Here is a 27,123-nt window from a genome sequence, read left to right as displayed (position 1 = left end):
CACTGGAAAATGTAGAGCAAAGAGCAGAACCTACTTAGGCACCATTAGGAGCTATCAGAAGACTGTAGGTGGATAATGTGACCCCAAGGAGGCAGATAAAAAGAGTTTTGAGCCACTGACAATGTTGTGCAGAGATGCCCGAGGCACCTATGATGAGTCTGTGTGGTTGGTTGTCCTAAGCAGGCTTGTAAGTGGGATAAGGCAATGGGGGCCTGGAGCTCAATGGAAGAAACAGGGTGAAGAGAGGGTCTCTGTACTCACAGGACCAGCAATACGATCAGCTTCCTTACACCTTTGGGTGATAAGGAGTTCAACAGGAGGTGGATTCCATGGGAAAGAAGCCTGGAAAGGACTACAAAGGAAGCAAATCTATTCAATACTGCAATCCAGATGGTGAGCTCACAGACTAATGCCATAGATCATCCCTTCGATCCCTGTTTACTGAAGATCTGTGTTGATGCTGTCAGTGACTTAGACAGTGTCTCTCCCTTCATCTGTTCAGGCTGCTGTAACAAAATACCACAGACTAGGTGGCTTACAAGCAACAGAAATGTATATCTAATGTTCTGGAGGCTGAGAAATCCAAGATCAAGGTGCCAGTATAGTCAAGTTCTGGCGAGAGTCCTCTTCCTGATTCATAGCCTGCACCTTCTTACTGTATCCTCACATGATGGAAGGGGTGGGAGGTCCTCTTATAAGGGCACTAATCCTGTTCACGAGGGCTCTACCTGCATGATCGATCTAAGTGCATCCAAAAGCCCCACCTCCAAATACTGTCATTTTGGGAGGTTAGGATTTCAATGTACGGATTCTGGGGAGATACATACATTCAGACTACAGGAGTCCCTTTCTTTGTGGAGCTAAGATTCTGGTAGGAGAGCAGGTGGTCCTGCTGTAAAGCAGGTGAGGGGCTGGAGAAATGGTGGGGGGAGGAAGGAGAGAGAGTTTGCTGTGAGTTTCGCTTCCGGAAGGCAGAACTGAGAGGACTTGGGATGTCCCAGCTCTTGGTAGTGGAATCCCAAATGTTTCTAGGCTCTACCAAGCTAGTCCTCACACACTACTTTGGGGAGAAGCAGACTAAGGAAGGAGGCTCTACTGGAATCCGATTTCAGAAGAGGTATCTAGCCCCTGGGGCAGCAATATGTGCCTGGCTGGTCCCTGGAACAAAAGTGACATGGGACGTGGGGCAGCAGCAACTGCGGTGAGCCTGGAGGCATGCCCAGCTCAGTGACAGCAGAGATCCCACTGCCAGGCCATTCTTGTAACTGGTGTGGGGCACAATTTCTGGAAGCAGTGAGCTTATTTCTCCAGAATTCTCAAGGATACTGTGGGTTCTTCAGCCTACTCTTTTCTGCTAAATCTACCATAATTAACTACTTACAGCTAATAACCTTTTCTGATTCTGGCTATCCTATCCTTTCGAAAACATGCCCACAGAGTCTATATACAGTACACATAAAAGCAATAATGTATTTTTATATTTAAGAATTGGACTCAAAACAAAACAAACAAACAAAACCAAACAAACAAAAAGAATGGAACTCTGATATACACACTAAGTTAGCTTAGACCCACCCTTTCCTGTTAACCACTCCGTAATATTCTGTGGCATTATACCCTCCACCGTAATTTGCTAAACAAGCAACCCCCCAACTCATTTACATTTTTTAAAAAAGATTTTATTTATCCACTCATGATAGACATATATATATAGAGAGAGAGAGTGGCAGAAACCCAGGTAAAGAGACAAGCAGGCTCCATGCCGGGAGCCCAACGCGGGAGTCGATCCCGGGACTCCAGGATTGCACCCTGGGCCAAAGGCATGCGCCAAACCGCTGAGCCACCCAGGGATCCCCCCACTCATTTACATTTAAGAGATTTTCCTATTTTAACTTTTATATGCAAGGTAGCAGTTTATCTACTACTGACATGTTTATCTTGACCATCTCACATTCTGGTTTTGTATAGGTCCCTAGCAGTAAAATTGTTGGATTATCATATATACATACAAAATTTTTAATATATGAAATGAAATTATATTTTATTTTTATTTTTTTATAAATTTATTTTTTATTGGTGTTCAATTTGCCAACATATAGAATAACACCCAGTGCTCATCCCATCAAGTGCCCCCCTTAGTGCCCGTCACCCAGTCACCCCAACACCCTGCCCACCTCCCTTTCCACCACCCCTAGTTTGTTTCCCAGAGTTAGGAGTCTCTCATGTTCTGTCTCCCAATCTGATATTTCCCACTCATTTTCTCTCCTTTCCCCTTTATTCCCTTTCACTATTTTTTATAGTCCCCAAATGAATGAGACCATATAATGTTTGTCCTTCTCCGATTGACTTATTTCACTCAGCATAATACCCTCCAGTTCCATCCATGTCGAAGCAAATGGTGGGTATTTGTCATTTCTAATGGCTGAGTAATATTCCATTGTATACATAAACCACATCTTCTTTATCCATTCCTCTTGCAATGGACACCGAGGCTCCTTCCACAGTTTGGCTATTGTGGACATTGCTGCTAGAAACATCGGGGTGCAGGTGTCCCGGTGTTTCACTGCCTCTGTATCTTTGGGGTAAATCCCCAGCAGTGCAATTGCTGGGTCGTAGGGCAGGTCTATTTTTAACTCTTTGAGGACCCTCCACACAGTTTTCCAGAGTGGCTGCACCAGTTCACATTCCCACCAACAGTGCAAGAGGGTTCCCTTTTCTCCACCTCCTCTCCAACATTTGTTGTTTCCTGTCTTGTTAATTTTCCCCATTCTCACTGGTGTGAGGTGGTATCTCATTGTGGTTTTGATTTGTATTTCCCTGATGGCAAGTGATGCAGAGCATTTTCTCATGGGCTTGTTGGCCATGTCTATGTCTTCCTCTGTGAGATTTCTCTTCATATCTTTTGCCTGTTTCATGATTGGATTGTTTGTTTCTTTGTTGTTGAGTTTAAGAAGTTCTTTATAGATGTTGGAAACTAGCCCTTTATCTGATATGTCATTTGCAAATATCTTCTCCCATTCTGTAGGTTGTCTTTTAGTTTTGTTGACTGTATCTTTTACTGTGCAAAAGCTTCTAGATAAGATATGATGAAGTCCCAATAGTTCATTTTTGCTTTTGTTTCTCTTGCCTAACTCATACTCCCACTATAAATGCATGAAGACACCAATTTTTCCCATTCTCTCTAGCACTTGATGTGAATAATCTTTTAAATACTTATTTATTTATTTGAGAGAGTGTGTGTGCAAGTGTGCGAGTGTGGGGAGGGGCAGAGGGAGAGGGAGAAAGAGAAAATGAATAGTCTTTAGATGTTGCCATTTTGAAAAGCAAAAATGCATCTCATTTTAATTTATATTTCAAAAATTATTGATGAGATTGAGTATATTTTCTCATATTTACCTGTCATTTGTATTTTTCATTTGTACTTTATATATTCATACCCTTTGCCTATTTTCTACTTTTTTACTAATCAGTAAAGATGACCTTATATTTTCATTGTGTGTATATAAATATGTATATATATAACATATGTAACATATACATTTGTTTGCATTTGTATGCATTGTATTACAAATATTTTCTCTGAGCCTCTCATTGATCTTTTAATATAATTTGTGATACCTTCTACTATACTGACTACATAAAAGTCTAGGTCCACACTTGCTGGAATGGTTCAACATTCAGGAATCCAGTAATATAGTTAATTACATTAATAAGTAATTTCAGTAAAGAATTTTCAGATACTGAGAAAATTTGATCTAATTGAGAAGAAAATTGTGTGATTAAAGACTTTAAGTAAGATAAAATTATTAAGTACTTCTGATAAAATAAAAACTTCCTAAAATGATTTTTAAATGATACCAGAGATCATTATAAAACATGATATGAAATTGTAAGATCCTAAATATATTCCTACAGCAGTTGGAAACAAGACAAGGAAATGGGTACCTCCCACTAAAATTCAATCTTATTTGGGAAGTTTTAGCTACTGCGATAAGACAGAGTCAAGTGAATGGTGTAAATTTTAGAAAAGAGATGAAAGCAGTACCACTTTCTGCAGATAATATGATTTTATACCTAGAAAATTCAGGAAGCTTAACTAAAAAGAAAACATCTTTGAACTCATTTAAAAAAAGCCCACCACATGAACATGTCAGTCTGTAAGATAACTACTTGAAAAATTTAACAACTTTCCTTAGTACTAGTAACAACCATTTCACAATTGAAATGGCAAAAGATTCCACTCATGACAGCTACTAAAAACTACAAAATGACTAAAAATAAATTTATCAAGGAGGTCATAAGACTAGAACACATCATCCAATATTAACATTTTACAGAAGACATAAAAGAAGGCTTTGGTAAATGAAGACATGTCATATCCCTGAATGGGAAGACTGAATGTTGTAAATATTTCTCAAATCAGTGCATACATTTCATGCAACTCCAATCAGAGTTCTAATAGTTGTTTGTGTATCCTGATCTGGCTTTTGGAATTAGACAAACTGATTATAAATTTTATGTGGAAGAAAAAACTTGATAATTTCTGAGAACATTTTGGAATGTTCTCAGAATGGACATTTGGAATGTCCATTATAGGGAGTTTATTTTCCAAATACTTAAATGTATGTTAAAGCCACTGCAGCCAAGACAATATGTCATGGCATTAGACAAATTGAGCAAAAAAGCACATAGAACCCAGAAACCAAACGAAAAATCCTTGAGTTTTTGATATATGATATATGATACTTGGACAAATAGTTAATAGTTTTAAAAAATTTTTAAAGGTATACATATGCATTTATGCAAAATTTTAAATGATTTCAAGATGGATTAAAGATTTAGATGAAAATAAAATTCATTTAATGACATGATACTATATATAGGAGCTATGCTTTTGTTTTTTAACTATCTAATGGGGAAGTACTTCTAAACAAGTTTGATAATTCAAATGCCATACAGAAAACAAAACAACCCCATGGTCTCTCTGATCATATATTAACCTCTTCACTCTATAGATTTAGATATAAAGCTTATAAGTGAAAATAAGTAATTCATTCAAGTTCACTCAACTACGTGGAAGTAGAGAATAAAGGGCTATTCAGGTAGGGATCCCTGGGTGGCTCAGTGGTTTAGCACCTGCTTTTGGCCCAGGGCATGATCCTGGAGTCCCGGGATCGAGTCCCACATCGGGCTCCCTGCATGGAACCTGCTTCTCCCTCTGCCTTTGTCTCTGCCTCTCTCTGTGTGTGTCTCTCATGAATAAATAAATAAAATCTTAAAAAAGAATAAAATAAAGGACTACTCAGGTGATCAGCATGTTTAACTGGTGTAAATTACATGTTTTTCTTTCTTCTAGTGGTTGTTAAACTTTACTGAGCATAAATGTTACCCGAAGTTCTTGTTGGGCCTCCCAGTTTCTGGTTTAATACATCAGGTTAGGGCCTGAGAATGTGCATATCTAATAAACTCACAGGTGTTGCTCACGTTGTTGGTTGCAGCCTCAGTTGGAATAATCCTTCCTGTAAAACTTCTGTATGCAAACAATAACAGTACTAATATGTATATATATTACTTTGGGTGCCTCAATAAGCACACATTTTACCCCAACTTAGTTTAGTGGTATATTCATGTTATAGAACAATGAAAACTTAGATTTAGAGATAAGTAGTTAAGAATCAAGAATCAGGGTAAACCCCTTTCAGAAAGAGAGCTATCAAGTCAGGCTGAGGCTACATAAAAGCAGCACAATTAAGATATTTCATGTATCAAGAAATTTCATAATTAAATGATCAATAAAAAAAGCAGAAAATTCTCTTTGCCAAAAATTCTCTTCTCCATAAAATCAATGAGAAAGATGGCAAAAGTTGTCAGAATCAACTTCATTAGAACTCTGAAAATTGGGCAGCCTGGGTGGCTCAGTTGGTTTAGTGCTGCCTTTGGCCCAGGGTGTGATCTTGGAGACCTAGGATCAAGTCCCACGTCGGGCTCCCTGCATGGAGCTTGCCTCTCTCTCTGCCTGTGTCTCTGCCTCTCTCTCTCTCTCTGTGTGTCTCTCATGAATAAATAAATAAAATCTTAAAAAAAAAAAAAGAACTCTGAAAATTAACCAAAGGTGTGGAGTAATCTAAGGAGCATATTAGAGAATAACTGGCTAAATCTCAGTAAGATCAGTGATCTCTGTAGCATTCAACTTGCCCATTTGCCCATCCTCTGCTCTCTAGCTCTACAACAACCATGTGAGATGGAAGCCTTTGTTCCATTGCAACCTGGCAGCCACTGGAGGTAACAACACAGAGCTGAAGCTTTTGTAAAGCCCCAGTTCCAAAGAACTATCACTACCTGACCCCTCCTATGGTTCTGTAAAGATCTTACTTGCAAAGCTATCTGCATTTGACCTGACTTAGAGCTTGCCCAGTGCAAAGATCCTCCTCCCCAAGGAGTATTTGTTGAAAACCATTAAAGGGAGATGTTTACTTTTTCATTGCCTGAGGTGGTGGATACAGTGGGGACAAACTATAGACTGACCAAACCTATGAGGAAAAGCCAGGAAATGAGTTCATAGAGGCTTAGAAAAACTCTGATGTGTTCCTGGGAATTTAGAAGACCATGTGTATGTTAGAGCTGCGCACATGGGTACTGTGCATGCTCTGGAAAAATTTGAGACGGTCCTAAACTCTCACCTTTGGCTGACCTTGAAGCTTTGCATGGACAGGAAAGGATGGCAAAGGCAATATTGTCAACTGCTTGATTGAGTGTCGAAGGATTGTCCCAAAACATGTATAGAACCTTTGGAAAAATCTGGGGGACTTATTGGCTCCAGGCATTTGAGGAAATCTGTCCAATCCTTAGCCAAAGACTGACCTGAGTAGAGACTTCAGTAGCCACACATGAAAAAGAACACAAGTTTTTAGGGGTGGAATTAGTACAGAAAGTCACTAAATAAACAATAAGCACAGCAACCAGTGACAATAATAACAAATCAGGATCAAGGCAGAGAAAGGTCTGATTTTCCAAGTTGCCACATTGTATTATTTTAAATGTCTGATTTTCAACAGAAAATATTATGGGACCAGCAAAGAAACTAGAAAGTATTGTCCCTACACAGTGAGGAAAAAGTAACCAATAGACGCTGTCTCTGAGGAAGATCAGACATCAGACTTAATGATCAAAGACTTTAAATAAGTTATTTATCAAAGAGCTAAAGAAGACCACGTGTAAAGAACTAAAAGAAAGTAGGCTTCCTCACCAAATAGAGAATAGCAATAAAGAAATAGAAATAATTTTTAAAATCAAATAGAAAGTCCATAGCTAAAAGTAGAATAACTAACATGAAAAATTAGAGAGCTCAACAGCAGATCTGAGCAGACAGGAGAAAGAAAGAATGAATGTGAAGCTAACCAAATGAGAGTAGTCAGTCTGAGAAATGGAAAAAAATGAAGAAAATTGAACAGAGTCTCAGAAACCTGTGGAATACAGTCAAGATTCTCAATATATGAATAATGGCCATCCCCAAAGGAGTGGAGAGAGAGAAAGGGACAGAATAGATATTTGAATAATGGCCAAAAACTCCCGAAATCTACACATCCAAGTAGCTCAATGCATTCCAAGTAGGATAAACTCGAGATCCACTCGTACATATCATCATGAAACTGTCCAAAACCACAGAGTAAGAGAGAATTTTGAAAGCAGGCAGAGAAAAGTGACTCATTTTGTACAAGGGATTCTCATTTAGATTGATGGAAAATTTCTCACCAGAAACCACGAACAGCAGGAGTCAGTGGTACGATGTTTTCAAAGCCCTGAGGAAAAAACTGTCAATGATAAATTCTATATCTAGCAAAACTATCATTCAGAGATGAAGGAGAAACTAACATATTCCCATATTTTATTTTATTTTTAAAGATTTGTTTATTTATTTTAGAAAGAAAGTGAGAGCATGAACAAGAGGGGCAGAGGGAGAGGGAGAGAGAGAATCTTGAACAGGCTCACCTCTGAACTTGGAGGCCAACATCAGGCTCAATCTCACAACCCTGAGATCATGACCTGAGCAGAAACCAAGAGTTGGACACTTAACTGACTGTGTACCCAGGATCCCCTTCATATTTTGAAAATTGGAGATAATTTGTCTCTAACAGACCTACCCCACAAAAAATAATAAACAGATTTCTTTAGGCCTTAATGAAGGGCTACTAGGCAGCAACATGAATCCAAAAAGAAATAAAGAGCACCAATAAAAGTTAAAAACATACATAAATATATGTTTATGTTTTACTTACAACTTTTTCTCTTATCTAATTTATTTATATGTGTATTTTTAAGATTTTATCTATTCATGAGAGATACACAGGGAGACGCAGAGATATAGGCAAAAGGAGAAGCAGGCTCCCTGGTGGGGGGGCAATGTGGGACTCAATCTCAGGACCCCGAGATCATGCCCTGAGCCAAAGGCAGATGCTCAACCACTGAGCCACCCAGGCATCCTTGTCGTATCTAATTTAAATGACAACAGCATAAAGAAATAATTATAAATGTGTGTTGGTGGGCATAGAATGTACAGGCATACCTTGTTTTATTGCACTTTGCAGATATTGTTGTTTTTTGTAAAATGACAGTTTATGGCAACCCTAGGTTGAGTAAATTTTATCACACCATTTTTCCAATAGCATTTGCTCATTTCACATCTCTGTCACATTTTGGTAATTCTCACAATATTTCAAACTTCTTAATTATTATTATATTTGTTATGGTGATTTGTGGTCAGTGATTATAAATCATTGAAAGCTCAGATGATGGTTAGTATTTTTTAGCAATAAAAGAATTTTTAATTAAGGTATGCACATGTTTAAGACGTAATGCCTTTGGACGCTTAATAGACAACAGTATAGTGTAAACATAACTTTTATATGCACTGGGAAGCCAAAAAAATTCATTTGATTCACTTCATTGCCATTCTTGTTTTATTGTGGTGATCTGGAACCAAACCCGCAATATCTCTGAAATGTGCCCTTACACAGACGGAATTTGTGATAATAATACCACAAAGGAGAGGGAGGGAAAGGCACTATATAAGAACAAAATCCTTCTGTACTATAGAAATTAACTTGGTATTAATCCAAACTAGACTGGTAGAGGTTAAGGCATAAATTGTAATCCTGGAGCAACTGGAACAAAAGTAACTAAAGCACGTAGAGGTGAATAAATGGAAAGAGAATGATAACGGCACCCTAAAGTATGTATACTTAACATGAAAGAAGGCAGTAATAGAGGGATGGAGGAACAATAAAAGACATCAAACATACAGAAACCAAACAGTAAAATGGCAGAAGTAGAAACCGACTGAACATTCTTGCCCACAGTACGCGATGCCAGGGGACTGAGGGAGCCGGTGGGTGGCCAGCACCCGGGGAGCAGCTGTGGTGAGGACACGGCCGGAGAGAACACACCTGGAAGGAGCAGAAGCACCGCAGTGAAGGCTGAACCAGCAGGCAGTCCCACCGCTCCCCGTGGGGCTCCTCAGCTCTTCCCACCTGCTCCCGGGTTGGCTCCCACTCAAGGTGGGCTTGCCAAGAGGAGAACAAGGCCTCCCCTAGCTGCGTCCTGTTTCAGCAATGCAGGGAGGATTCAGGGGTTCAGCCTAACAGTCACCTCTACACCCTGCTGGTGGGGGGGGGGGTAGGAAAGGCCTGGGGGTGGGAGGCTGGACGTGCCACCAGGCAGTGGCCACAGGAGGCCTTATCCAGAGAGCCTGGGGGACGAGGGCTCTGGAGGCTTGGCCTGATCCTGCACCATGCCAGTCCCCAGAGAGACCCAGGTCTTCGGAGAGCTTCCCGTGACCCTGCATACCTCCCCAGTCCCGCTGGGAGGACCCATGGAGCAAGAAACTCTAGGGAAAGTCACCACTGTGGCATTGCCCCATATCAGAGGGGGTGTCCAAGGAGCTTTACTAAACTCTCAATAGTAAAAAGCAAATTCTGTCAGCCTTGCTAGAGGAAAGATGGAATTAGTTTTCTATTCTCTCTACAGAAAATGATATTACAAAATTATTTTCATAGGAGGAGGCAATAAAAGAGTATGCCGGGAAAAAAAAAAAAAACAGAGAAATGAGCATTGCAGAGGGTGTCAGGCAGTCAATTACTGTTACTACTACTAATAACAATTTCGTGCTATTTGTCTGGATTTTACGGTGTTTGTAGCATTTGTCAGCTTTTTAGCATGCACCTTTGTGTGATTCTTTCTCTTGGGTCATCAATGCTGTTTGAGTGGCCAACCCCACCCCAGCTGGTCTGTGTGGTCCCCACTGCTTACGGGGGCTGCCAGGGGAGCTTTGGGGCAGAGCAGGGTCCCAGCCCCAGCAGAGCCTTCTAGTTTGTTGATACGAGCTTGGTCAGGGCTCTCTTTCAAAATCTTTAAAACTTTTCCCTTATGACTTTTGCCTGCTTTGTCACCACTGATAAAATTCATTTCTGGTCTCTTCATTTATACTACTGTTCTCTTTCTTTCCACCAAAAAATATGGACCAGATGTTCTTTTCAGAGCCACGGATGCAGCAAAGAACAAGCCAAAGCCTCCCTTTCATGGAGCTTTTGTTCTGTTTGGGAAAAGGTAATAAACAAAAGAAAAACTGAATGCATAAGTTATCATCAGGTGATATTTGAGGTGCTAGGAGGAAAATAAGGCTGAGTTAGAGGACACAGAAGGATGGCGGAAGGTTTTGTTTTACATGGTATGATCAGGAGAGGTTTCTTCGTGGAGGTGACGTTTGAGCAGAGACCTGAATAAGTGAAGGAGAGAGTCAGGCTGCACATTCTGAGTAAAGGGAAGCAAGTGCAAAGGCCCTGGGGTGGACATAGCCTTGGTATATTAAGTAAGGACAGCATGGAAATGTGCTCAATGTAGACCAAGTAAGGAAAAGAGACAAGGGGAAAGAATTCAGAGACAGCTCAGAGAAGGCTCACGTTTCATGAGATCTTATAAAGTACAGGGAAAGTAGTTTTTATTCTGAATATGAAAGAAAGACAATGGAGGGATTTGAACAGGAGCAGGAGAAAGCAGATCTACATATTTTAAAACGATCGCTAGTGTGCGATAGGCCTCTTTACTTTCAAGTCTCTTTCAGGGAACTTGTTTTTGGGGTCCTATCAAAAGCCTGAAGGAGCTGGATCCCCAGGGAACAGGTGGGTAGGAGTGAACATGGGACGTGTGCAAGAGAAAAATAAGAGAGAGGGGAGGGGGGGGAGAGAGGGGGAGAGAGAGAGAGAGAGCGCCTCATGGGAGTCAGGGAAATTCAGACCAAGGCCCAGCTTTGAATGTAAGGCAGAAAGTCAGAAGGCAGAAAGAGCCATAAATAAATAAATATCATCATATATCTTCCCTCACTGCCTATTTTTTTTTGCATTTAGTGTTTTACAAACATCCTCGCGTACGTCAAGATAAATATTTGTAATAGACGCCCGAGTATTGCGTGTACGGTTCGGCTGTAGTTTATGTAAATACTCTCCTGGTCATTGAGGGTTTTCCACATTTTCACTTTAATAAAAAAGCCTGTCACATGCTTGGCGTGTGTCAGGACAGCCTGCATCACCCCTGAAGGGTTAGCCCCCCAGCAGCGAATGTCAACGGGATGAGGCTTTCTAAGTTCTCATCGGGGGCACTGATCTCATTATTTCCTGACAGTCAGTACTTAGCTGTGGCTGGCGAAGTGGGAGGCCCCACGCGGTGATCTCTGGGTGCGTGGGCCCGGCGCTGCTGTCCCCCCTCGGGTGCGCTGGGTCCGCCGCCCCCGCGCTCCCTCACTGGCAGCCACACTCTTCCCCTTTGGCTCATCTGCCAGTGAGCTACGGTGCCACCCAGCTGTTGTTCCCACTGCATTTTGGTGATGATTTTTTCATGCACTTTCTGGCTTTTTTTGAGTCTCCTGTTTCATATCTTTTGCCTACTCTGTCGGGCACGCTTGTCTTCCTCTGATTGCTTTTGGGAGCTCTTCCGACGTTAATATGAATTCTGTTCTATCTGTTGAGATTGGTCTCCCAATATCCTGATGATTGTCATTGAGTTTATTTTTTTCGGCAGAGAGATTGTAAATGTTCATATCATCACCTCTATGGGTTTTTTGACTTTAAGGTTCTGCTCGGAGAGACCTCCCCCACCCCCAATTCCACCAATATGCGGTTTATCTTTCTGTTGGTGAAAGACTTGTATTTACGTTTTAGCCCAGCCGGCTGTCTTAGTGCCAGTGGTATTCTGGTGTGAAAAATGTGAAACGTAGTCACACTCCATGCCCTCCTCGTCACCCCAGCACTCCTAGCACACCTGCCCTCCTCCTGGGGTCAAGTCTCCAGGGCAGCCACCCTGCAGCTCTGTTGGCAGGGGCCGCACCGGCTCCCATCACCTAAGGCTCTGTCCCTAAGCTGTGAGCCCTGCTCAGGGGTAGGGCTGACCCCAGCCCTGGAGTGGCCACAGATGACTTCTCAGGCAGGAGATGACCAACAGGCCTGCCTGCTTGGCTTGACATCTTCCTCCACGTGTCTAAAGAAATGATGGATGACCGGGCGGAGACACCCTTGAGTCGGGGCAGAAGCTGGTCTGCACCCCCAGTGAACCTACAAACAGACACGCAGGTGTCTGGAAGAGGAGCTGAGAATCTCGTCCCCAGCTGTTGTCGCCTCCATTTGGACTGTGGCCTCTAAAACCCACCCAGATCATTAGAGAATATGGTCTAGGATTTAAAGACAGCATTCTCCTTAAGCAGAACTATAGATGAAAGGGAGAGGTTCTTCAGCCATGGACCTCTTTTTTTTTTTCTTTTAATTTTATGTATTTATCCATGAGACACACAGAGAGAGAGAGAGGCAGAGACACAGGCAGAAGAGAAGATACAGCAGAGTCCCGGATGCAGGACTCGATCCCAGGACCCTGGGATCACGCCCTGGGCTGAAGACAGACGCCCAACCGCTGAGCTACCCGGATGCCCCTCCTCCACAGACTTCTTAATCCACGTGGAAAGCTGTCCTTCCCTTTCGATTTGTCCCAACAGCTCTGAGTTTGGGACCCACCAACTTATTAAACCCTACATCAGCCCCAGATGCAGGGATCGGCCACGACCCCTGAGACGCCCTCACTCTGGGGGGCTGGCAGCTGCTGTTTAGAGGTGCAAGCGGTGGTTTGGAGTAGAAAGCCACAGAGGACACGTCCTGGGGATATTTTCGGGGAGAAAGATGAAACCGGACTGGGTTTGAATCGGGTTCAAATGACACACCTCACAGTTTTCTCGGGAGGCTCTGCGGTGTAAGTGCAGGAGCACAGCGGGGTCACAGAGGGCCTGTAAGCTCTGCCCCAGGAGGGCCGGTGTGCTCGGGGGCTGGGGGACCAGCAGCGCGCCGTCCCCCAGGCTTCGCAGTTTTCGCCCTAACAGGTGACACCGGAGGCGCGCCTGCCACTGCAGCACAGGCTCCCCGGTGCATGTCCACCGGTCTAGGACAGAGAGGAGAAGGTGTCCTCCATGTCCCCTTTAGACTTTCTCCCAGTTTAATCCAAGATGGAAAATGTTGACCTGAACCGAGACAACCCGGAGGGGGAAGGAAACCCATGTGTGTTGGGGGGGTGTCCATAAACCGGTGGGGGGCGCCCAGGGGAATCAGCTCAGCTTGGGGTACCTGCCAGCTCCGCGTTCCAGGCCTTGTCACCCACAGAGCATGACTCTAGTGTCCTCCACGCTGACGCCTGGGGACGTCGCAGCCTGTCCGTGGCTGGGGTGCCAGGGGCTCCTGGGTGCCAGGCCGCCCGCTGTCTCGCGGCTCCATCCTCAGCTCCCTGCCCCGCAGGTGGTTCTGCCCACCCCCGCTCCACCTCCTTCCTCAGGTCCTTCTCAGACCAAGGTGAAGTGCAGCCGGCCCTGGACCCTGGTCCTATGGGCTCTCATTCCAGCAGGCCCAGCAGCACTTGTGGGGTTGGTCTAACCTCTCCCCGCCGGCTCCTCCTCCCCCTAAACATTCCCTGGACCTCACCTCCATGTCCATCTTCTTGTGCAGGTGGCTTCTGCTTGTATCCCCTTCATTGTCTCCAGGAAGGACTGGGCTGAGTACCCTGTACTGAGCACTTGGCCCTCAGCACACCCCGGAGGTCTGCAACACGTTGTACCACTGACTTAGAAGCTCTGGCTTCAAGGTGCCACTAGACCAGCCTCTGAGTCTCTGTTTCCTCATTGCTAATGCGATCAACAATACCTGCCTTAGGTCACAGTTTTTAAAATATTAGGATCAAGCCAGTCAGAGCACATCATCATCATTGTGCGTATTTTAATATTAATTTCTTTTTTAAGATTTTATTTATTTATTCATGAGAGGCACACAGAGAGAAGCAGATACACAGGCAGAGGGAGAAGCAGGCTCCTTGTCGGGAGCTCGATGTGGGACTCGATCCCAGGACCCCGGGGGTCATGACCTGAGCCAAAGGCAGATGCTCAACCACTGAGCCACCCAGGTGCCCCTTAATATTAATTTCTTAAAAACAAAAACAAAAACAACAAAAAAACAAATAGGAAGACAGAGCATAACCATGGAATGTACTTGTGCCTCCCGTCTGTGTAAACTTTATTACACTTAATACTCAGAAGGACTCACACCTTAGTCTAGGGGCTCCCTGGGCCTCAGTTTAGCAAGGACTGCCCCCCGAGCAGGGACTGTGGAATCACATCTCGGGAGCCTGGATCCTGACAGCTGAGGCATTGTGGGCAAATTATGTTTCCCAGCGCCCTGTTTCCATATCTTGAAATGCAGAATGAAAATAAGGCTGCGTTAACACTGCTGGGGCAACTTGATGAATTAACCTTCACATGGGGAGGATCAAACCCAGCCCACAGTAAGAGACCCACCCCAGGGAGGGTCGTCTGTAACAACCTCAGGGCCTCACTGCACAGCCCACCTGGTCTCTGCCGGCCACAAGCTGTCCGGAGTCTTCAGCCTCTGCTCTGTCCTCAGAGCATTTCTGCCACCTTGCAGCCGCCCTACCTGACATGCAATGACAGGCTCTGTGCTCAGGGTGGCTCAGAAGAGTCCAGTGACTAGACTTGTCCTCTTTGCAGAACGGAGCGGGTGCCAGATGCCCCACGAGCTCCCTTGGAAGGTGTCTAACGCAATAAAATGAAGTTTATTGAGAAACATTAAAAGCTGATTAGGCTCTGTGTCAGGTCACAGGAAAAGGCTCATAAAATGAAGACAAAAAGCAAAAGTTACTCCATCGTTCTTTTAGAAGAAAGAGATTTTAAAATTTCCACACCTGTTAAATTAGTAAATGCAAACAAAACAAAACAAAACTTAAATAGCAGTGCCGGTCAAGGTATGAAAAACCTGGCAGACTCGTGCATTGCTAACCGGCAGTACAGCAAATCCGTACAGTCTCCCTTAAAAGGCAAGTTGCTGATGCATTTTATAGCCGCTGACCTAGGAATCCTATTTCTGAGAACTTCCCTACGAAATTATGCAAAAGGTAGGAAAAACAATAATCACAAAGATATCTATTAAACATTATTCATATAGTAGAAATGAAATCACATCCAGTGCTCCCCAAATAAGGAAGTAGATAAGTAAAGTACATTAATTCATCTTTTCAACAAATATTTACCAAATGCCTGTTTCTGGGCACAGTGCTCTATATCAGCTCAACAGAATATTCTGTAGTTATTAAAATGATCAACGAGAAAATACTTCACATAATAAGAAAAATGAAATCTATAAAAATATACCTTTGTCATGATTATAATGATATAAAATTAAATATTTTTATTTACAACATTTGAATGGGCACATGGGCAAATCAAAATTGCTGATATGTTAAGATGATGAATTTTGGATGCTTTTCTTCTTCATTATCTATTATTCAATTTTACATTATTTGCAATACGTAAGAAATATAATTAGAAATTAGATTTCCCACTGCTGCCGCCCTGCAAGAGAATCACAGGACTTCTCTGTACCTCACACTTCAGGATGATCTGCACTCCAGAGGCAGGAACTGCCCGGTCTCACTCAGCCTTGGCCTTGAGAGGGCTTAGCCCCACCGGCTGGAGGCTTCTTCCCCTGGAGGGCTCTGCTGTCTTGTCTACACTGTTCTGCTTTTTAAAATTTTTGCTCTCTCAGATACGATTTAAAATCCCAAAGATTGAAGAGTGACTTCACGAGAGGCCCATTCATTCTCTTCCTGGAAAAACAGGGAGACAGGTTGCTATTCATGCCTGGGACCCCCCTGGGAACTCTGGGAGGCATGGCACTCAGCCTGCACCTGATGAGCACACCTGGGAGATCTGGGCGTGGAGCGTGACGAGGCCGCTGTGATCTGCTGGGGTGGAGTCCTGGAGCCTAACAAAACACAGAACACGGGAAAATAAAGTGTAGTTTGTTCTCAGATGAAATTGCCCCGCTGAGCTAAACTCTGGTCAGGTTCCCATTTGGAAGGGACGGCTACCCCCACCCCCCCAAAGATGCTCCCACAGCATGCTCCCTGGGGGGCTTCACCTGAACCTGGTTCCATCCAGGGCAGAGGCATTTTTCTTTTTAACATTCTGGAAACATACCACTCATAATGAGTTTGCTCCCTGTGAATTAGCCACCAATGATTGAATCAGGCTTCAAAATTCTTGACTACAGGCAATCAAGCACAGCTCCAATGCCCTGAGGGGTTAGAATTTCTCTTCCCTGTCATTTTCCTCTGAGGACCCAGTCAGTACCCATTAAAGAGAGAAAGGAAGAAAGGAAGAAAGAAAGAGTGACATCTACTTTTTTGGTTTATTTGTGTCCCATCTTTGAGATGAATATCAAACTAACCTCTTTTTAAATTTTGCTAATATCAATTAATTAGCATATAATGTATCATTAGTTTCAGAGATAGAGTTCAATGATTCATCAGTTGTGTATAACACCCAGTGCTCATCACCTCACATGCCCTCCTTAGTGCCCATCCCCCAGTTACCCCCTCCCACCACCCCCTTCCCCTTTAGCAGCCCTGTTTGCTTCCCAGAGTTAAGTATCTCTTATGGCTTATGCCCTCTCTGATTTCATCTTGTTTTATTTTCCCTTCCCTTCCCCTATGTTCATCTATTTTCTTAAATTCCACTAACCAACCTCTTTTTAAGGAAGATGTCAAAGGACTTAGGTTTTCCTGGCTCTATTCTAGCAACCAGCACACGTTCCTAGGTTTGGTGGCCTGTAACATGCCTTATGGACTCTGAAGGGAGAAGAGCCTGTGTTTGAATGGTAATGATCTATTGGATTCTCAGGTATCCAGGTTCATAATGTTTATCCATTACCCTGAGTGCAAGTGGATTCTAAGGAGCACTGATTTACTAGTGAGTGAATCCCCAGGGGAGACTGGCACCTGTGTTTGCCCGTGAGCAGCAGCACCAGAACATAGCAGCAGGAGTCTGCCCAGCCTCTGCCTCTTTCCTTTCACAGTAGATATTTTTATTGTGGTAATATACATAACATTCAGCATTTTAGTATATGTGCTGCTGAAGTGAGCACAACATTCACCATTTTAACCATTTTAAGTATACAATTCACTGGCACTAAGTACATTCACAATTTTGTGTAACCATCATTGCTGTTTCCAGAACTTATAATCATTGCAGACAGAAATTCTGTACCCATGAGCCCTCCCCACCGCCAGCCCCTGGTACCCTCCATACTACTTTCTGTTTCTATAAATTCACCTTCTCTAGGTCCCTCATATAACCGGATGCATACAGTGTTGATCCTTTCGTGCCTGTCATCTTTCACTTACAGTATTTTTAGGGTTCACCCATGATGTATCATGGGTCGGGACTTTATTCCTTTTATGCCTGAATAGCACACCGTTGTATGGACATACCACATTTAGTTTACTTGTTCGTCTGTTGATTGACACTTGGGTTATTTCTACTCTTTAGCTGTTGTGAATAACCCTGCTACGAACCCTGGTATACAGATGTTGGCTCAAGTCTCTGTATTCAGTCTCTTGGGTGGGATGGCTGGGTCATATCATAATTCTATGTTTAACTTTTTGAGGAAATACCAAGCTGTTTTGCACAGCAAAGTCATTACTCACCCGTTTGGTAGAATTGGTCTTATTCCCAGATAGTTGCTGCCTTCTCTAAGGGAGGGGATGTCCTCCTCTCATTCTTTGGAGTTTGGCCACCTGGACATGGGAGTGATTATGGCACAACTTTAGGCTTTGTTCCTTGCCCTCCGCCTCAAGAACAGCATGTCCTTTCTTCCCCAGGTAACTCTACACATGCTATTTCCTCTCTCTGGAATTAGCTCCCCTCCAAGCCCTCTGATCGATTGTTTGATTGGTGATTAGCATGAAACATATAAAACTACTATTTCTGCAGGTCAGAAGTGATCATGTATCAGCAGTTGTATACGTTTTAACAACTGAAAACACTGGCAGCAACAAGGCATGGATTCCACTAGCTCGTCGACTCTTCTCGTAAAGCTTGGAATCAATCAATTATTCACCCCCCTCTTCAAAGATGGGGAAACATGATGTGCAGGTCTTTTAGGCCACCCAGCTCATTGGTGGTGGATTTAGATTCCAAATCAAGCTTCCGTGTTGACCCTCTTTTGTTCAACATGCTCCTTCCCATGTGCTCTCCTCCTCTCCCAGACTACTACTGTTGGACAGTCCTTGTGATAGTACAAACTTCAGTCCCCATGGCTTGGGAGTTACATCACAGTTATATACCTGGAACTTTGTGCATGGTCTCCATCCTTTATATCCCCATTTCACAGATCAAGGAAGAGAGGACCAGCTCATGACTATGCTTACTGCATTGCACAGAGGTTGCTTAAATGACCAAAACAGCAGGTGTGGTTTTAGCGAGAACAGGGGAAGCCAGGTTATCAGCCTGGAAACACAGTGGTTTGGCTTGTGTGTGGACGAATTATCTATCTTTTTATGGTATTATATACAAATCCACTTAGGTTCCCGAATCTAAAATATTATGCTCAAGATTTCCTCTCTCCTTCCACAGAGCCTGTTTTCCAGATCTATCATCAACAAGTGCCATTAAAAACATCATGCCTTTGTGATCAAAGGCACAAGTCCTTATTTCAAGAATTCCAAGCATTAGAGCAGACAAGGAGCAGTGAATGTGCTGGAGAATATTTATCATGAAACTGAGCTTCCTGGCCATATCTGGTCAATGTTCTCTGGAAGCCAATTGCCTAGGTTTTAAGTGGAGTAAAACATTAATTTACAATCACAAGTACAACATCTGCTTTCTAAATGAGTGGGTTTACTGCCAGAGGGCAATCCATATATTTAGTAATGTAATATTCTATCCCATTGTTAGCCACTTATTTATTTTCCAAATCCTTATCCACCTGCCTATTTTCAGAAGAATCTGGTTTCCCCAGTGGTTCTGGAATTTAGGTCATCCAGAGTAGGCTTACCAAGTGCTTAGCCCTGTTTAGCTACAGGACCTCAGATATTCCCAAATTCCAATTCTACCCAGTTATTCATCAGCAGGTACTTATATGAATTGCTTACACAAATCTCTGAGAAGAGGAGAGTTTATTATAAGAAGCTGAAGATTTCACTTAGGTACATGCATTCCAGCCTCAAAAATAGAGAGTCACAGTGAATCTCTTTTCTCAAGAATGTTGAGGTTTACACAAAATGAATTCTTGGTCATCATCTTTAAAAAAGGACATATTTTCAGACATATAAGTGGCCGTTTTACTTAATATTATGTCATGTTGATGATCTTGTAGAGAATTGTTTAAAATAGAAACTAATAAAACAACCGAAAAAAGGAAACCCACACTTCACTGATTTGAATATGTTTTAAATTATAGGATAAAATCACCAACTCCTGACCTCCAGCCAGAATGAAGTAGATCCAGATGTCACAGATATGAAGCCAAATGTTTACATCAATATCTTAAAAGCAATCAGTATTTAATCCTGTGAAGGTATAAATCAGGTACTTCGATGTAGCAAGGGAGGAGAGGGAGATGCTGTCTTTCTACAGAAAGGTAGTGAAGCAAATGACCACCAGCCATCTGAATTTATGTGGACTGTCCCCCAAACCTTAATATTTTCTGTTCATTGAAGCAGATTTCCCCAGCACCTACCCTTTCCCCTGGCATTAAGGTTTCAGATGACAGTCTGCAATTATTGGGTTGCAAAATAATAATTTTTTAAAAGAATATACTATTGATATTAGGTTCGTGTTAATTTGATCTCTAATCTGATTTCCAAACTCATACCCTAGCTGGACACTTTTTAAAACATGTGGGGTTCCCTACCCCTGTCGCTTGGAGCTTTCTCCAGTATGGGTGCCATCTGTTTGTAACATCTGTTAGCCTGTTGATTGCCAGAGTCGATTTGGACGATTTGCCTGGCTTCTTTCTCTCTTGGATATTTCTGACTACCTGTCCCTCTTGTTATCCAAAGAGATGTAAGTCTATGTGGGCAAAAGTTATGGCAACCATGTTCCCCAAGCCTAGGATTAGAATATTCATAGTCTGATGAGTATGACTATACTTAAGGATACATGGCATATGATCTATCTGGAATGAGTGGTCATCAGCCTAAAGACTGGTAGACATTAAAAGCTAATATGTTCCTAGCATGTTCAGGTCCAGATCATTCTACATTTAAGTAGTTATTATATTCGAATGAGGGATGATTTAAAAGGCATTTGTAATTTGTGAGACTTTTAAGACTATTGCATTTATTTTTTTAATATTCAAATTGTTACAGCATTTATACTTCAAATATATTAATCTGTGCGCCTTTTCACCATCAACAATATTCAAATTGTTACAGCATTTATACTTCAAATATATTAATCTGTGTGCCTTTTCACCACCATGTTTAGTCATGGGAAGCTGTGGAGAAACCCTGCAATTTTGACCCCCAAAGAAGTCAATGTCAGAAAGGGGAGTGGGACACGATGCAGCAAGTCTTGCATTCTGGTTTGGCCCATTTTCTGAGCCCTTATCTGAAATGGAATGGGGTACTGTGCTGTCTCCCATCTCAGTAAGAGCCTGCGTGATAGTCCATCCTCCTCTGCCCTTGTCTGAGTAGGGGTGCTGGATCTCCTCCAAACTGGGGGCCTTAGGCAGGGGGTGAAGAGTGCATAGCACTCTTCCCTGACACACGGACATGTGACCCCCCAACCAAGGCTCACAGGGGCCACGATGGCCAGTCCACCCTTACAGATGGAGAGGTAGGGTAGAGGAAGAATCTGCATCACTACAGAGGCTAACCCATGCTAGATGGCTGGGATGAAAACAATCTGTCCAGGCTAAGGAATCCAGACGAGGCTGCTAGAGAGAAACCACAGGCTGAGTCTGTTTTGCTTCTATGATGGAGCAATTAGCGTCCCACACAATATCCATCAATGTGATAGCTAGGCAACATTTCTGGAAGAAATATTTCTAGGAAAGTAGACTGTGAAAAGGTTTCTAGAATAGTTTTCTTTAGCATGCCTTCTCTTTTTTATAACTCCTTAGTAACTTCTAAGGATACAAATAGTTTTACCTTAATACTCATCTCATCTACTAGGATTATAAAAGCATAAGTTGCATGAAATGGAATCAGAATTTGGTCTGAGGAAAAAAGCACACGAGAGTTGTATATTTACGAGTTTCTTCCGGAATGTTTGAAATTGCCCCCACTCTCTTTCTCTCTATCCACCTACTTGTGTACACACCATGCATGATTCAAAGAGCCGGTATCTAAACTTGAGATGCACAGAAAATAAAAGTAACTCTTCACTGTGTCTTCTCAAAGCAGGAGCCATAATCACCTGCAGGACACAACTGCTGTTCCCCGAGCTGGCTGCCTGTGTGCACCATTAGCTACAAACCTTCTCACCTACTGGGACGAAGGAAAATGAAATGGCAGGAAGATGAAGGCTGTTAATTTGCTCCTTGGGGAATGAAGGATGAGATGCATGGAAGAGGACAGCAGTCTCTGAACTCGGTTTCCACATCCAAGAAGATAAATGCTTTCCTGCATCTTCTGAAGCAAAGACCTCTATTAGTTTAGTACAACCAAGCCTGCACGTTTTAGGCTTGTAACTACTCTTTGAATCTGCATTCTTGGCAATTGGCAAACCCAAACCGAAACACGCTTTCCATCATCACGTGAACTGCAAGCTATAGCCAAACTGAAGAACATCTTTTTTTCTTTGCTGGAAGCAAAAGGGTTCTGAAGCTGTTTTAGGAATACATATATATCTTAGCATCTAAAATCATCACTCAAATAGAACATGTATCTGTGACTTGAAGCAGATGGAGACACCCCCAGCCCACCCACCTACTGATGTTGCTTCGTTGGGAAGACATGCAATGTGGTAGGAGTTCTAATTTGTTACCATCGGTTGAAAAGGTCCCAAAGCTCACCACGCAAATGCAAAAGGAAACATCTTTGCAAGCTATTTTCTGGTCAGTGTGCCCAATTAGGGGAAATGGAAAATCCAGCCCTGGATTCCTCTTCCTTTTCCATCTGCCTATTTTTTTTTTTTTTAAGCAGTTGATGGGACATGTCAACATGGCATCTAGCATCTCAGCAGTGTGGAGTCAGTGAGCAAGCTTACACAGGACAGAGAGAGCCAGCTTGTCCTCAGCTTCCTCTCAGATCTGATGAGGGAGAATGGTTCCATTGTCTGTGACTAACAAACAGAGCAAAAATAATCTGCAAGTAGACAAGGAAGGAGCAGCCAGGCCTTGCAGGATAGAGCATCTAAGATGAGGTGTCAGATGTGCAGGCACCCCATGGCATTCATGCATTTGGACATTACAAGCTCAAACATCCTTTTCTTTTTCTTTAAACTTTTTATCTTGAGATAATTGTTGATTCACATGCAGTTGTGAGGACTAAAACAGATAGATCCTTGTACCACTTACCCAGGCTTTCCCAATGAGGTAATATCTTGCAAGCCGACAGTCTAATATCATAACCAGGATATTGACATTGATGTAATCTGCCAGTGTGTGTTGTGCTTTGAAAATCAATTTAACCCTTTGTAAAAGAAGAAAATCCATGAAAATGCCTGAGGTTGGACTAACGGTCTTTAGATGATGTTTTGTGTATTTATGCGCAGACTGCTTTGTTTGACGGAGGGAAGCATGGCAGGCACTGTGAACACATAGACTCCCCTGTTCTTCCCATGGATCAAAGTTCTCTCTCACTGGCAGCACTTCCCGTGGAGGAGGAGCTTCTTTGCATTTTGTTTCAATTTAGGATTTCCTAAAATTAAGATCATAGAGTGTCCAGAAGGATAGGACCCAAACACCCAGAGACAGATCAGAAAGACGAGGCTTCTGAGCTGAAAGATCTGAAAAGAGAGCATAGCAGCTGCCATGTAGTGGGAGAGGCAGAGGACCAGGAAGGATAGAACGGACAGGATCGTGCTCACGTGGACACCTGTGCTAGGGTCCCTGGGGCCTGTTGCTGTGTTTCTCATCTGCCAGGTGTGTCTCCCCAGGGAAAATATCAAAAGTAGGGTGGAACCGAGAAAGATAAGCAGTGGCAATAATAACCTAATAAGAAAGGCAATCTGTAAAGCAGATGTTTCTTTGATTTGAGTTGCGTTTGGGGAAAAAAGGCTGGACAAAACGTTTTGGGAATAAACCCATATCTGTTTGCTGCAGAAAACAGAAGGGACGGATGCATACATCATGGACCCGAGGATCAGCCATGGCATCCACTTGGATATCCTTATCTTCAACCAGAAAAAGAATGAGTGAGTTATGGGGGCGATCTTGGCACAGTAGTAAACCCCAAGCCATGTGGCGAACCAAAGTCCCAATTCATTTACAAACACGAAAATTACAAAATTATCAGCAAGTAGGGGGACTTCAATCAAGAAGAGAGTACCCAGATTCATGAAGAAGATGATCAATTGTAGACAAATCCTGGAAATCGCCAGACAGCAAAGAAGGAGAGCCAAGGGAATCATCTTTCTCTGCTTGATCAACTCAGTGCCATTCACCACCACAATGATGCCATTTGCTAAAACCCCGATGAGAAATTGCATCACTGTGAAAAGAAAATGGATAATAAGGTAAAACTCTAACATTTTGAAAAGGAAAAAAATAAGTTACTTTAAAAATTGATGTATTTATAGATTTTTGAACAGTTTGGATTATTCAAGTTTTCTATTTTGCTTCATCTCGACTGGAAAGCCCTTTGGGGAACATGACGCTGACAATAAAGGCAATAAAGCAAGAAGGTGGTGTACATTTGCTTATATCACCTTTTACTCAATTTGGTTCCAAGGCAGTCAAATAAGAAAGAGATACTTGAGCAACAATTTTCTTCTTGGTGACAGTTTTTGCATTTTCCAGATCTACTTATCTTCCAGCGTCATCCCAAGCAAATGATGGAACCAGACACCTTCAGGCTGGGAGAAGGGCTCCTTCACTACATAATCAGTGGAAGCTCCTCAATCCTTCATCCCCACCATGAACACTGCACTGTGCCTGCAGGTGTAATTTCGCTTACTGTTAGTGAGGCATTCTTTAAAAAGACACGTCTTTGAAATGATCACTTCTGCTGTAACTGCGTAGGATGGTCAGCAACATAGGACTTCTGAGTAGTAATTATCCAATATGCCATGACTCAGTGATTCAGGACCACTGAAAATTTAAAGCAGTTGCGTAATAAAATGTATGTGATAAACAGAAAAGGTCACAAAAGGTAGAGACAAAGAATTAGGCTTACATGTATGCGCATACAATCAGTCCAGAGTCTGAAGGAAGGTAATGTACCACTGAGAGAATCATAGCACGGTTCATAACATAACCATCCGTGGGATAACACAGGATTTGAAACCTCTTCCTGTTGTTTTCTCAATATTATGAGATTTTTGTGACATGAGCTGGTTGTTCCAGGGGAATAGTAATAAATTTAAAAAAAGACTATCTGATTCAATTTGCTGCTATAATTGTCAAACAGACTATTTTTGGAAAAATTAAATTGGAATTGATTCGCATGTATACTGTGCTGGGGGTTGAACTTAACCAGGTTTTCTCAGTCTCCACACTGTTGACATTTTGGGTTGGATAATTCTTTGTTGGAGGGGGGATGCCCTGCGCGATGTGAGATGTCCACCATCCCTGGCCTCTACCCACTAGATTCAGGGAACACACCCCACTCCTCTGGTGGGGCAACCAACAGTGCTTCCAGACATTGCCAAATGCTCCCTGAGTGGCCACATAACTTCCAGTTGAACACCACTGTCCTAGATATTAGGAGGAAAAAGATGAATGGAACATGGTTTTTATCCTTAAAACTCTCAGAGACTAAAGGCCAACCACATGTACAGTGTGACATAAAACCAAATTAGGTATTTGGACAATTCACCACCAGAGTGCAAAGTAGGGAACAGTTTATTACACACTGGGGGGATTGAAGCTTTTCCAACTTAGCACTTGACCATACTGTTCCCAGCAGACCCCCTAATGAGGCATGTCCTTACAGATATGTTTCACTCTGGCCAAAGGTGTCTAAAGGATGCTTAGAATGAATCTTACCATTAGAAAACTGGAAAAGAAACCATGTGAAAACGTTAGTGGTAAGAATAAATCTCTAGGTTACTTTATCAATCTTCTCTGAATGTGTAATGTCTGTGTGGTGTGGGACTCTACTTTGTTCTTGTTGCAACTTCAATGAGATGAAGGGAAGGAGCAGGAACATCATGAAAGAGACACCAAGGGAGGCAGTTCGTGAGTGGATTCTATCAAAAAGGATCCTGATTCAAGCATGACAATCACGGTCAAGCTTCTTTTTCTCTCTCAGGTGGAAAGAAAAAGGTGCTTCAAAAGTACTTTCGGGTTTTACCTTCTGTTGGCTGGAAAAGCACAAACAGAAGGGCCTCCACCTAGGAAATGATGAAGCCAAGAACTCTCGAAAGAGTGGCAACTACCTCTTTCTTGGTTCTCCATCAAACCCCATGCTTGTACGTGTCACATGGTGGCCTGTGATTCCCAGCTTTCTAAGGGCACATCTGGGCTTTCTCCTCAGCCCCTGAGCCCCGCTCATTCCTTTGGCGTTTGGTATATGGGTATTTCGTAAAGTAGAACCAAAGCGGGTTATATTAGGCTTTTTGTAACAAAGGAAAAGAGAGATAAATGTTACAAAGTCACCTAGAGAGTTTTGGGTTTATGTCCATTCCTAGAGACATCAGGTTATGGGACCACCATCCAGCCCTTCCCTGCCACCCCAATACTGACATTTATGCACCGAGCCCTTCACACTGTGCCCTATGCACCAAAAGCAAATCTGGGCACTTCGCTATTGCAGAAAAGTCATGGTGATGCAAAGAAAAAGGGGAAAACATTCAATGGAGTCTAAAACCATAGTCCAGTGTTTCAACAGTGACCGCAAACGAGCAGAGATAACGCAGGGTAGGCCAAACACTTACAGGAAATAACTATGTCTACTTGTGTCTATTGACCGCTGTTTGTCTTTTTGGATTCAAGCATCTTGAGGGGATATGCAGTTTCCAAATATTCTATTATAATTTCTGTGAGAGCTAGCTCGGGGAGTCAAGGCAATGCTTCACAGAGAACTTTAGTTCATAGAGGTCTTTTCACGCGGAAATCCCACTGAGGGAAAAAATAAAAATTCATGAGGCTTAAGCTACATTTTTTTCATTAAATAATTTCCATCACCAATCCCTTCAGTGAGCACACACAAAGGCGGCTGACAAGGGCCACCACGTCGCCCGAGACTTGCACTTCTTACACGAGAGGAAAGCAGAATAAAGGATGTCTGGTCCCAGGAGCGCAGCACTTGTGCGGCTGCTGAGCCGGTGCCCCATCCAAGCCGGGAGGGGCTGCGTGTGGGTGCTGCCGAGAGCTCTCCGAGGTGCTGGACCCCGGCCCGCCCCCAGACGCCAGCGCATCAGTCAAGACAGCTGTAACCTTAGCTGTGCTCTTGTGCTAAGTGAGAGTGAGCTAAGTATTTTAATGAGCAACCCAACAAACCGGAAGAGACAAAGGTCCTGAATACAGGACCCGTTTGCATCTTTGAAGCAGTTTGTTTCAGTGAGAAGGACACGTCAGAGAATTTCTGGGTCTGAGCTGAAAAACGAACGTGTCTGGCCTCACCTGTCAGTCATCGGCTGGAAGT

General features: G+C 42.9%; 1 protein-coding gene across 1 annotated transcript; it reads right to left on the bottom strand.

Moving 5' to 3' along the window:
• Positions 1-22,868: 22,868 nt before the first annotated feature.
• Positions 22,869-24,067, bottom strand: TAS2R1 (taste 2 receptor member 1). Its single transcript, XM_035710374.2, has one exon. The coding sequence runs from the start codon at positions 24,065-24,067 to the stop codon at positions 23,174-23,176; it is 894 nt and encodes a 297-aa protein (XP_035566267.2). The 3' UTR covers positions 22,869-23,173.
• Positions 24,068-27,123: the final 3,056 nt, after the last annotated feature.

This window comes from Canis lupus, chromosome 34 (assembly GCF_003254725.2).
Source record: "Canis lupus dingo isolate Sandy chromosome 34, ASM325472v2, whole genome shotgun sequence".
Lineage (NCBI taxonomy): Eukaryota > Metazoa > Chordata > Mammalia > Carnivora > Canidae > Canis > Canis lupus.
The sequence above is the reverse complement of the archived record's forward strand: the minus strand, read 5'-3'. Positions and strand labels throughout refer to the sequence as shown.

Coding starts and splice junctions, on each gene's coding strand:
- TAS2R1 (XM_035710374.2), bottom strand. CDS start 24,067: ATGTTAGAGTTTTACCTTATTATCCATTTTCTTTTCACAGTGATGCAA.